The 13,196-nt window shown below is 32.7% G+C and overlaps 1 protein-coding gene across 1 annotated transcript; it reads left to right on the forward strand.

Annotated features, from left to right (window-relative positions):
- Positions 1-6,226: 6,226 nt before the first annotated feature.
- LOC133337050 (polypeptide N-acetylgalactosaminyltransferase 1) lies at positions 6,227-9,209 on the forward strand. The gene is made up of 5 exons (XM_061545314.1): positions 6,227-6,927; positions 7,860-8,262; positions 8,321-8,442; positions 8,513-8,755; positions 8,810-9,209. Exons 1-5 carry the CDS (start codon positions 6,230-6,232, stop codon positions 9,207-9,209), a joined length of 1,866 nt encoding a protein of 621 aa, XP_061401298.1. The 5' UTR covers positions 6,227-6,229.
- Positions 9,210-13,196: the final 3,987 nt, after the last annotated feature.

Here is a 13,196-nt window from a genome sequence, read left to right on the forward strand (position 1 = left end):
AAAGTTGGAAAAACATCCTGAAAAGCCACGTGAACGAAAATTTCAAGCTGCATATCATGTGGAATATGAAGGTCAGAGGGTACAGGTATGCCAAAAAAATTTCCTGCAGTGCTTTGATGAGAGTGCAAGTTTTGTCAAAAATGTTCTCAAGAAGAAACTTAATTTTCTTAAAAATTGTGTGACCAGCATGGATCATGCCGATTTATCCTTAGCTCAAATGTACTGGTTATATTGTGAAAAATATAAATCTGAATCTATAAGTATTTCATCCTACGCTATTGTTTTCACAGGTAAGCATCTTCTTTATTGTCTCCTGAAATTATTTCCTCTTCACCTAGGAATATTTAACAGTAATGAATATAAAATTTAAGAAGCCAAGCCTAATTTCCATAATTGGCTATTCAAATAAATATTGATTTAGAGACTATCGATCATAAATTTTTAGAACCTGGACACACGCATATGGAATGCGACGTAGATCACTCTGTAATAGAGACGAAAAGAACTCAAATACACCATCCACACGACTGGTATAATTTTGTTAGATGTGTAGGTTCTAAAAATGTCGTCGAAATGACAGCAGAAGATTTTTAAAATTTTTCTCTTTTATTGAAAACAAAGTTAATGTGGATGGGGAAAGATTCGTTGGAAAGATATTAGATGGCTAAGATATACAAAGAATAATTTTGGAAAATTGAATATAATATAGTATAGAATTTAGACGTAGATGCTCCTTTTCAAATAATAAATGTGTTGAAACGTCGAATTAACTCAATAACCAAAGACGACATATTTATACTCAACGGAGATGTAAAAATCAGTTCAAAAAAGACCAGTAAGGAAAGTAGTAAAGTCGGACTTTGGGCATATTCAACAGATGAATCCTATCAGACATCGCATTTTTAAAGTACCAGTAAAATGAAATTGAATCCATGAACATGTCATTCTGCAATTCATTACGCTGTACCAAATTTCGTGCAAACCGAAAGATATTAAGGACTTTAGTACAACATTTACCTTAAATCGGACAAAAATATATGTGCGAACTATATCTAAATCTGAACCGATTTTCACGAAACCTAACACACATAATTCTAGACCTAACTCATTAGGCTGTGCCAAATTTCGTGCTGATCGAAAGATTTTGGTGCACCATTTACATTAAATCGGACGAAAATATATATGAGAGCTATATCTAAATCTGAACCGATTTTTCCCAATTTCAATAGGGTTCGTCCTTGGGCCAACTAAGTGCGCTATGCCAAATTTCATCCAAATCGGATCATAAATGCGACCTGTACTTTGTTCACAAAAATACATGGACGGACGGACATGCGTAAATCGACTCAGAAAGTGATTCTATGCTTAAAATTTCTGAATATAATAATTAATATTTCAATAATATTTTGAATTTGTAATCGAACTTTTAGTTACTTAAAATGGTATAATTTCATTATATGGTAAATTTCAATATGCAATAATCGCTTAATTTAATTTATCGCAGGTAACGAATGAAATATTTGTTTCCAATAAAAACATAAGTGGACCTATGTCCACTAATATCGTATTTTCTATTTGCAATAATGAATAATGTTTGTTTTCATCCAATATCTACTAGAAAAATTAAAATTTCTTTGTGTTTTTGGTCTATTTACGTTGCGCTGGTAAGAATCTGTGATTATACAAAAAGTTTTTTTCAATCCACATTCTTAATTTTTTCAGAAACGATTCTGTATTTAAAAAGTGTTTTTTCTCGAAATCATGATTCACGACTTAGGCGGTTATCGATTGTGACCACAGATTTATCCATTTATTGGTGTTAATGGAGCTAGTTAGAGCCATGAAAGACATTTCTGAAGCAAAATATTTTTCTGTTACCGATCATTCCTTTCCATAGAAGACGTTCATGTAGGGTCTTGTATGGTGATGATGACACGAATAGATGGCGCGGACGATGGGTTTATAAAAATTGCATACCTCATTTAATTTTGCTATAACATTTTTCGTATTGCAGAAATTAATAAAAAAATATATGTCATGTGGAAGGTATAATCGTATAATTTCGTGTGAAATAAATCAAATTTCAAAATTAGTTTCAAAGTTGGGTTTAAAATAATGTAATATTACTTTGAATTGGGCTTGTTTTTAATTCATCGTTGCATTTACTTTCAGTCATTAAAGACTTATAAAAAATATTTGTTTATACGAAAAAATACACTAACATCTAATTTCGAACTTACAAACAAAAATATGTATACGAATTAATTTACAACAATACTAAACACTTTTACAAAAGTGCAACACCTTCATAATGTTAATATTTTTTAGAGAAATATTATTAAAATTATATACTCTATGTATACAAAAATAAACATAAAAATATGAATGGAAAACATGTATTACTTTAGAAAACTATTACAAAAAAATAATTAAAAATAAAAATAATATTATTAGAATATACACAGTTATTTTGTTTTTATTTTTATAAAATTACAAAAAAAATAAACTAGATCTTAGTAACAAAGAAATTATATAAATTCCCTAATAACAATTTTAGGTTTCCAGCCCTCTCCGTTACCCACATCCATTTTTATTATTGCATTTTCTATTCTATTTACTATTCGTACGCATAAATTTGAATTTCCAAAGTTGTCTCCATAGCACAATACTACACTTCAAGAGTCATCTAAATTCCAAATCTCAAGATTCAACCAAATCCAAATTGTTCCAAATTTAGCACCATTTAGTAATTTTTATACTCATATATAAGATTTTCTAAAACTACATAAATCCTACACTCTAAAAATAATCTTAATTCCACCAAAGTTCAAACTGTACCAAATTTAGTACTTTTTGTACTCATAAGTACAAATTTCCAAGTCCAAATTTAAAAATTCCAGCTCTGTATGTTCATTAAAAACAGAATTGTACCAGTTTTAGTACCATTTTGTACTTTTCGTAGCCATATTCCAAACCAGCTTTTAAATAGTAATTGTAAGTCCAAATTTAAACTTTTCAGATCTGTCTGTTTACCTAAAGCCAAGTTGTACCAGATTTGGTACCATTCTGTACTTTTCGTATTTATATTCCAAACTTTTCGTAGACGTAAGTGCGAGTTTCTAAAACTTCCTCAATTCCACATATTTGGTACCATTTAGTACTTTTCAATTCTGTACTTTAACAGTAATTTTATTTTCAAACATAAGTTTTCCATTTCTATCCTTCACTCTAATCTAAATTGTACTAAACTTAAAACCATTTAGTACATATAACTACGCATTTTCAAAACTACCTCCATGTCTCATCCTACACTCCAACCGTAATTTTAATTCCAAAATTTAGGTTTCCGCTCACACCAACGAATTTCACCATATTTAGTGCCATTGCTTCCATAAGTACGAAATTCCAATACAACCTTAATTCTGTAATTTTCATTTCAACTGTAAGTTTTCAATCTCTATCCGTTCGCTTAAATACAAATTGTACCAAATTTAGTACCATTTAGTACACATAAAGACGAATTTTCAAAACCTCCGACATATCTCAATCCTGCACTCCAACTGCAATATTAATTAAACAGTGTAGCATCTCATCCCTATCCGTTCACGCAAAAACAATTTCTAAACTATTTGGTACCATTTAGTACTTTTTGTTTCTATAATTAAGAATTTCCTAAACTATGTCAATCCTACACTCCAACATAAATGTTAATTCCAAAATTCTGAAGTCCAGTTCTATCCGTTCACACATAATCATGTTGTACCAAATATGGTACCATTTAGTACACATAAATACTATGCTTCCATATCTAAATTCCATTATTACAAATTTTAGGTTTCCAGTTCTCTCCGTTCACCCAAATCCAAATTGTACGAAATCTATTGCCGTTTAGTTTTTGTACACATAAATACGAATTTCCAAAGATGTCCTTATAGCATGGTACAATTATAAAAGGTAACAGCAAATCCCAGGTGATTTGATTCCAACGTAATACTAGTGTCAATATGAATTTGACAAATTATGTTTTTAAAAATCACCCAACAGGAAAATTGGGAACGCATACAATTTGAAATTGTTCTTTATTAAATGTGCTCCCGTATTCAATTTACTCAATCTGCCTGCTGGGGAAGTTTCAGGAAGCAAATCTTTCTTCAAGGAATAACTCGCTATTCCCAGCATTTTCATATGTGTTATACATATATGTGGCAATGGCACAATTAAAGGAAAGATGTGGACGCGATAGAAATATAAATTTGAAAGATTTTCATTCATGTTTTTCAATTTTTATTTTGAGGATTCGAAAATATTTCATTTTCAAAATAAAAATAATTTGATGATAATTTGTTTGCTTGTTTACATTTTTCTGTCAAATGAGTTGACACTAGTAGAACTTACAACAACAAATTTCCATGTGGTTGTTGTATCGTTTTTTGTACAACAACACTTGCTGTTACCTTCTATTATTATACCATGTCCTTATAGCTCAATCTTCAATAGTAATATTAATTCCAAATTTCAGGTGTTCAGCTCTATCATTTAAAACAAAATCCAAATTGTACTAAAATTGGTACCATAGTACTTTTCGTAGCAATATTTTGCGTAATGGTAACGAATAATTTTAACCTAAAAGTATCGAAGACAGTCCGTTGCCGCTTTTGCGTTACGAAAACGAACTGATTTTTCATACTAAGTACGGACTGCATAACTGATTTTGCTTGAATTGTATTTGTTTATTATCTTTAAAGTGCGTTGTTAAATAATTTATATTTATAAATATTTTGAAGTTCCCTGCCTCTAAAACTTATAAAAATAAGATGTAACAACCATGGTTAAATCTTGAGAACAATGTTCAGCTTTAGAAAATATTTTTTGTTTATTCTATTGAAAATATGCCAATCGAGACACATAAAATTTTAAGGAATTTATTTTTCATATTACATATTTAAAATGTTCCAAAGTAATAAGGGTTGCAATGATCAAATTCTCAAACGTACTAGAAACGAAACGAACAAAGCAAATGAAAAGTTTGTGACTTTGTGCGATTCGTACGGGTATCGTACTGTTTGTTTACGTTCTCTGCAAATGAGACTACCTCTGTAATTATGCCATGTTGTAGATGTTAATAATACAAAATATGAACCCATAGTTGATGGTGGATATGTATATCGTGTGATTGTGATTTCATGTCAACCAAATAATAATTCGTGGTCGGGTGTTCCAATGGTACAATAACACAAGGTAGGGCAGCTTAAGCTGAATAACAAAAAAGCAACTATTTAGGTGATATACGTAAAATAAATATGTTTATAGTATATTTATAATGCTTTTATAGTATATTTATATAAACATATCTCTTTTTTTATAATAGCCAAAGAATTCATTGAGAATAAATGTAACAATAATAATTCAGTATAAAGAAGTACCGCCTCAGCGATACGTATACGTGCCGCTTTTGCGTTACGAAAACGGAGCACGTTAGTGTTACGTAAACGTACTACTTTAGCTTAAGGCTTTGTCACACGAACCATTAATGTGTACTGTCAGTTTTTCTGTACATACGACATTTTGTATGTATGTAATTGCATCTTAACATACATTTTTGTTTAATTTTTTCCTTTCCACAAATCTCTCAGTCGTCCGGAATTCTCTTATTCCGGATTTAATGTTACGGGTTTAATTGCGTATCGTAAAAGCGGAACGTCTTCGTTGTCTTGTATGAAAAATTGACTTCGCCAGCGATTCGTTTTTTTGCCGTTTTTTTAGAGGGGAAGAATTAAAAATATATCACTACCGTCGACGCTTTTCCTATACGAGCGTATCTAGTTGTGCGGCACGTCGGACTTTAGGCTGTGTCCTTACATATCAGTTTTGTGACAGCTAGCCGGCGAACAGCTGGCCTTATTGGACGAACATATACATAGACCATGCAACAAGCCAAGAAGAGATGGCCAGAATGCCAGGCTAAACAACAAACCAAACTGAGTAGAGCTTCAAAAGAGGCATACGTCAACACACCGTACAACAATAGTGACAAAGTGTAGCTGAAAACTGGATTTGTGACTCTGTGCAAGAGTATAGAGGTGTTTTTCTTCGTGGTGCCATACAAAAAAGATCGACGTCTTCATTAATGAAATCACAACGCGTACGCGACCTTTAATAAGAAAAACTGGATAGACGAATGCTCACCAGTCATCTTTAATCGGAAATAGTCCACAAATTCTCGGTCGAAATGGTATTTCGGTTTCGTTCCTTTTATGGCAAAATAATTACCTTTGCCTTAGTGGCGCTTGTATTCATCCTTTACATCAAAGTCATCCAAGTCGATGAACAGGGAAATAATATAATTTCGGGCTTTGAGAATGTTGCTGCCCTGCGCCAAAGTCACCATCGACACAGCGGCAAGGATAGAGAATTGGAGACAGACGAGAATGAAATCCAAAGACCTCCTCCCCCAGCTCAGAAACCAGACACGCCAGAGTTCACTTCCCCTTTTGAGAGCGAAATTCTTCAAGACATAGCCAGACAAGAACCCGGATTAGGTGATAATGGTGAGGCGGCCTATTTAGTAGGCGAAGCTAAACTACGTGGCGAGGAGATTTACAAAAGAATCGCTCTCAATGAAGAACTCAGTGAACACATAAGCTACAACCGCACTCTGGCGGATTACCGACATCCCCAATGCCTAAAACAGCACTACAATACCGGTGATCTTACAGCCAGTATTGTTATTATATTCTTCAACGAACCATATTCGGTCCTCCTAAGAACAGTTCATAGCTCCCTAAATACGTGTAATGGACGTATGCTGAAACAGGTCATTCTCGTCGATGATGGCAGTACAAATGAGGAGCTGCACGACAAATTGGATTACTATATACGGACAAGGTTTCCACCGGGGAAGGTGATAATGGTGCGCCTGAAAAATCGGTAGGTATTTTCATAACATATATATTTTTTTAATTCTTATTGGCCCAGTTACTTCATAATTCCGCTTGCTTACAAGCATGTACACATACATACAAACGGCCGAGGCGATGAAGACATTCAAGCAGATCAACTTTGGTATTTGACTTGACTGCAGTAAAGGCGTCACAGACGAAACACCGAAAGAGTAGCTTGGGTACATCAGAAAACAAGTCTTCTTCTTTCGACCACGTTTTGAATAACGTTAACTTCATTCGCATTAATAAATATTTAATTCTGTTTTGTTGTGTAGAAGCATTTAGTGGCTACTTGGTAGTGGCTTTCTTGTTTTAAGAGCGGTTTTGGAAACCACAGCGGATTACAAGGCCATTTGTTGGCGTTATGAAGAAATAGTAAATCTTTAACACGTTCGCGGACACTAAAATATTAAAGCAACTTCAAAATAGACAGTCATTTTTTTGAAACTAGTCTAAACTAAGTCGAACTCTGTTCAGATATGTACATATGTAAAGAAAATGTGGCTTTAAAATGTGAATGCTATAGCATTCACGTAAATTTGCATCATTTTCAAAATGACTGCTATAATGTCCGCGAAAGTGTTAATAATAGAAAACAATAGTTGAGAAGTCGAAGGAAAACCCCATTGTATCAATCCTATAAATAGGCGTTCGAGAGAGAAAGAGAATTTTACTCTATTGTTTAATCATCCGATTTAGGGGATACATGCTTAACAAACTATTCCAACTATTATTTATTTTGTAGTTAATGTTTATTGTGGACTGTGTGATGCAGTACCATGTTTTATGTCGATTCCAAGATGTGAAAGGAAAAGTATAGTTTAGTAAGATTTAAAAAATAATTTTTTGTTTCTTTGCTTTCGGGAATATATCTGTAGCCGAAATTAAATCAGCTTAATCCTTTTATTGTATTTCCAGGTTGGGTTTAATCCGAGCACGTTTAGCAGGAGCCCGTGTAGCAACAGGCGATGTTTTAATATTTTTGGATGCACATTGCGAAGCGAATATTGGATGGTGCGAGCCATTGTTACATCGCATAAGAGAGTCGAGAACTAGTGTTTTGGTTCCTATAATCGATGTGATTGATGCGCAGGACTTTAAGTACAACACAAATGGCTACAAATCTTTCCAAGTGGGTGGTTTTCAGTGGTCTGGCCATTTTGATTGGATATCTGTTTCGGAGAGGGAGAGGAAGAGACAGCAGCGAGAGTGCAAAGACCTAGACTTGGACGTCTGCCCAACGTGGAGCCCTACAATGGCAGGGGGTCTTTTTGCCATCGATCGTAGTTATTTCTGGGAAGTTGGCAGTTATGATGAACAGGTACTGTAGTCGGAAAATAATAAATATTACAATTTGATAAATGGATGAATTTGCGTAGATGGATGGCTGGGGTGGAGAAAACTTGGAGATGTCTTTCAGAATATGGCAATGTGGCGGCACAATTGAGACAATACCCTGCTCCAGGGTTGGGCACATCTTTCGAGACTTCCATCCGTATAAGTAAGCTTAATAGATGACACTCAGTAGTGTTGCCTGCCTTTCTATTGACAGTCAACTTTTTATGCCACAGATTTCCCAACAACCGAGATACCCACGGCATTAACACGGCCCGCATGGCCTTGGTTTGGATGGATGACTACATAAACATTTTCTTCTTAAATAGACCAGATTTAAAATTCCATCCCGACATAGGAGATGTTACCCATCGAGTTATGTTGCGCAAGAAATTGAGATGCAAAAATTTCAATTGGTATCTGGAGAACATTTACCCCGAAAAATTTGTCCCCACAAAAAACGTGATAGCTTATGGAAGGTAAGTAGCTAATGTTTTACTAATTCTTTACTACAGCATTCTTCTCCTATGTAGAGTTCGTTCGCTCCATGAAAACATATGTCTGGATGATTTACAACAGAACAATGAAAAACCATACAATTTGGGTGTATACGCCTGCAGCAAAGATATTTCAAAGACGCAGTTCTTCTCTCTTACCAAGAGCAAAGTACTGCGCAATGAATTGAGTTGTGCTACTGTGCAACACAGTGACTTGCCACCATTTCAAATAGTTATGACAAGCTGCTTCGAAAACGACGATCACAATGAAAAGTGGCAATACCTAGGTAACCGACTGAGGCACATACCCACCGGTCTATGTTTAGATCATCGCGGTTTGCATCAAGGTGATTACGTTCAAGTTGCACCCTGCGATCCGTACAGCAGGACACAAAGTTGGACGATAGATCATGGCGAAGATTCATATCTACCCTAGCTGTAATCAGACACGCAACAATTGACCCCGACTATAGACTTCTCTATGTGCGATTTCTTGTAAATATAGTTGTTGACATAATTTCTTAATCATTTAACATTCCCGGAAATTGTCACAAATCGATTATTAAATTTAAAAACTTGTCAAGCGCATTAACCAATTATTTTCCTTCTCAAAAAATTTAATTAGATTTCATTAAGAGTTGTAAATATGTTATGGTAATAATAATTGTATATCTATGTGTATGCAATTTAGTATATATATATATATATACTTATGCGATTCTTATTAAAAATATGCCTTGTTTTTTACATCGGTGTTGTAAAAAACGACACATTGTTGTTACCACAAAATATGCTTAGGGATAAATATCAATTTGTTGATATCGATTCGACGCCGTACTAATCCTAATTATAACATCATTCCGTACAAATCCAGATAACGCAAAATATTGAACTTAATTAAGTTTAACGACTGATATGTGCAATGCGTTTTCTCTTATTAATTTCAACGTCAGGTATTATTTGTGAACACCAGTACTTTAATGAACATTTTAACGTGAAATACTAATGCAAATTTATAAAAATGCTTCCTAAAATAGTCACTAGCTAGAAATTTTGTATTAACAAATTTAAACATAAAAATAGATTATATATCAGATGTTAGGAATATTTTTGTAAGCTATGTACAGAGGACACATCAAGCCTACACATTACTATGCAAATAAACGCACTTATTCATGTAAGTCTAGTAATTAAGTAGCTTTGCTTTGTGGTGCAAGTACTGAACATATATATTATGTACTTCGTCAATTCCAGACTAATATATATGTATATATATTATACAAAAATAAAAGAAAATAACAAAACACTTTACAATAAAACAAGTTTTTCATTCTGTGTATAATTAATATTCCTTTATTTAATATGTCCTTTGTTGTTAATGCTAATACTTTTTTAATTTGTATGTTTGTTACCTTTTTCTTATGCAATATCAACTTTTGTATCATTCATTTATTATTCTTTTTTTTAATATTTTGATATCGAAATAAAAGAGGACTCTTGTGTACTTATTATAATTTACAGCACTGTATTTCTCAAGAATTTAAATAAGATTTACTTTGTTCTCCGTTTTATTAGGGTGTGAGTGTGTAGTGCAATTCATGCAATTCTGTGATATCGGATTGTCTGAAAACTTTTGACCAACGACTCAAAGCAATGCCCAAAGCGGAAATATTAAAGAATGTAATTATGGGAAATATAGTTATGTTGTTGGAATTCCCGTGTTTCAAATATTTATTTTGACTCGACATGTTAAATTTGCTATTTTCATTAACACGTTATTGATTACATCGCTAATTTGCTGCAAGAGTGGCATAACTCAAATAACGTGATTTTCGAGTTCATGATGCACGATTGTTCGCTATAATAGACCTCATGTTGTGTAAAAAATCGTATGCATATCTCTTACACACTCTAATTGTGAAGATGTAGAAGTTCCTCTGTCCCATATTATGTATAAATTGAAAACTTAAAACGCATTTTCGGCAAAATGTTTTTTTTTTAGTTATGCCTATCTTGCAGCAAATGAGCGATATATTAAGCAATATAAAGATCCTATCATTCCGTTAAACTCTTTTTTATGGCAGCAGATTTCTGAAAAATTTCAGTAAACGGTTGTAGCTTTGGCAATTGTTGTTAGATGTGTGTTGCTGGTATTTTGTAAGTATCAAACATCGCTTATCTTTGAAAATTATACGTGTTTGAAACTTATAATATGCTCTTTAATACTTTAGCTTTGTTATGCATTATCCAAATATGCACAAAAGGAAAATTATATTGGTGCAACAAAATTGGATTTTTATTCTTTATCTGACAGTGTTATTTGCTGATTTTAAAATTGCTTTATAAAGCAAGAACTAGTTTTGTACTAAATGTCCTGCATAAAACATACATTTAGGAGTAATGAATGGAGCTAAATTATTTCCAAAATTGAATATCTTCCAATTTAATGCATATCCAGCCTTATTCTGGTAGTAAATTCCCGGGAATTTGTTCTTCCCTTTAGAGTTATTCTGAAAAAACAATTCGCATCGATTTTTTCGCATTTTTAATTTCCCCTTATTCTGAATGAAGTTTGACACAATTAAAAAAATTAAAATGTTAAAAAAAAATCAAGAAAAATATTAAAATATTGAAAATTATTATAGAATTAGATTGCAATGGGCCAATATGCAATAAAGCTTAAATAATAATATGGCAACACGAATCTTTTTTTTTTCGACGACTCCTATTCGAAATTTTCCCTTTATATACAGGAAAAGGTAGCGAGCGAAAGCGAATCATTTTCGTTTGAGAAATCACTTCCTTTCGTCCAGAAAAAGGCTGATCATGCCATTTATTTAACACATGCATGAATTAATTTTCAATATTATGAATATCCAGATATCATTGTGAAGAATTAATAAATTAGGTACACCTGGGTTGCAGCTAGTGTAAATACTAAAAACGGAACTATATATTTGATATGAAAACATTGATAATTTAATACTATACAATTCAGCGGCCATTGTTCTGTTGTGGGAGAATGCAAAGTAAAACTATTTACAATCAATTAAATTAGGCATTTTATTTTGGAGAGGAGCATGTGTTTAATCTTCATACACTTGGCTAGACTTTTGCGACACGTTTTATCTGTAGTTTTTGCGTGAATATTAATAAGGGTAAAGCGTGCGTGTATGGGGATCGTGGCACTTTAATGCACTCATGTTGTAAGCTATAATTATATTTTGAGTAACTTGCAAAATTTGTGCTTAACTTTGTTGTTCTGTGTATGCATTACCGAAAACGAAGTTAAAGACAAGTCGACTACAGTCGCGATAAATCTTACATCTTCATATTCATAAGCACGTGTATTTATATATATATATTATTTAGTTTTTCTTCTTATATCAGAAAATCGAAAATTCGGATGTGGAGGGCAGCATACATACATATATTCACGTAGATGTAAATCGACTCTGTCGAATGCATCTGTTCGTGTTGAACATTCAGAGGATTTCCTTAACAATGACCCACAATGTGTTTCATTTTGAGGGTTTCTTCATAACAAATGGTCACTTTTTGTGGCATAGGGAAATTGATTTTTTTTTTTTACTAATTTTACAATTTAGTAGCTGTCTGGATACGGATGGTTAGATTTATTATTGTTTAAGATCAAAATTGCACATTGTACTTGTGTGTGAGTATATATGAATGAACATATAAAAATATCAAGAAATAGAGTGGTGTATAATTTGTAATGCTCTTCTTTAAAATAATGGAATAAAAAACATTTGGACGTTTTGTAAGATTTGTAATTTTTGCGTTTACTTCAATTTTTGTTAAGAGTGAATTTCAAACATGTTTCGTAGACTATCGGAATATTAGTAAGTATTATTTTGTAATACATATTTTTATTGTTTCAGTAGTCAGTTTTTTCGTCATCAACATGTCCTTCACTTTGGATGGATGCTTACGTAAACGGTATTTTCGTATATATTTGGCTTTTATAATTATATTCTCAACATGTTCAAATTTGTGAATGTGATGAGCGATTATTTATTTGTATCGGTTGCCTTCGTATTTAATTGTTATTCAGTGATTAAAGTAAATATTAAAATATGTATTTATATCTCAAAAGTAGGCTTCAAAGGGTCGGAATTACAGTTGTTTCTTTGCTACTCTAGATTTTCTTCTTAATTTGTCATATATTATAGTGTTTAGTTAGTACTCTACAAACTATACGTCGATCTTGCCGGAGATGCTTCATGAAGCTTAACTAGTATTAAAAAGTCACGGTTTTTCATAAATCGCGCTTCATCTAATGGACTAAAACTAGAATGCCTACTCTTATTAGTTCTTACCACTTGTTCTCCTTTTCTTAAAACTATATTTATTTCCCTCATCTATTAGCTACGAAGGGTCGTGTCTTTACGACATACATATC

Source organism: Musca vetustissima, unplaced genomic scaffold (assembly GCF_032173495.1).
Source record: "Musca vetustissima isolate MV318-11 ecotype Yass unplaced genomic scaffold, APGP_CSIRO_Mvet_v1 utg6013, whole genome shotgun sequence".
Classification (NCBI taxonomy): domain Eukaryota; kingdom Metazoa; phylum Arthropoda; class Insecta; order Diptera; family Muscidae; genus Musca; species Musca vetustissima.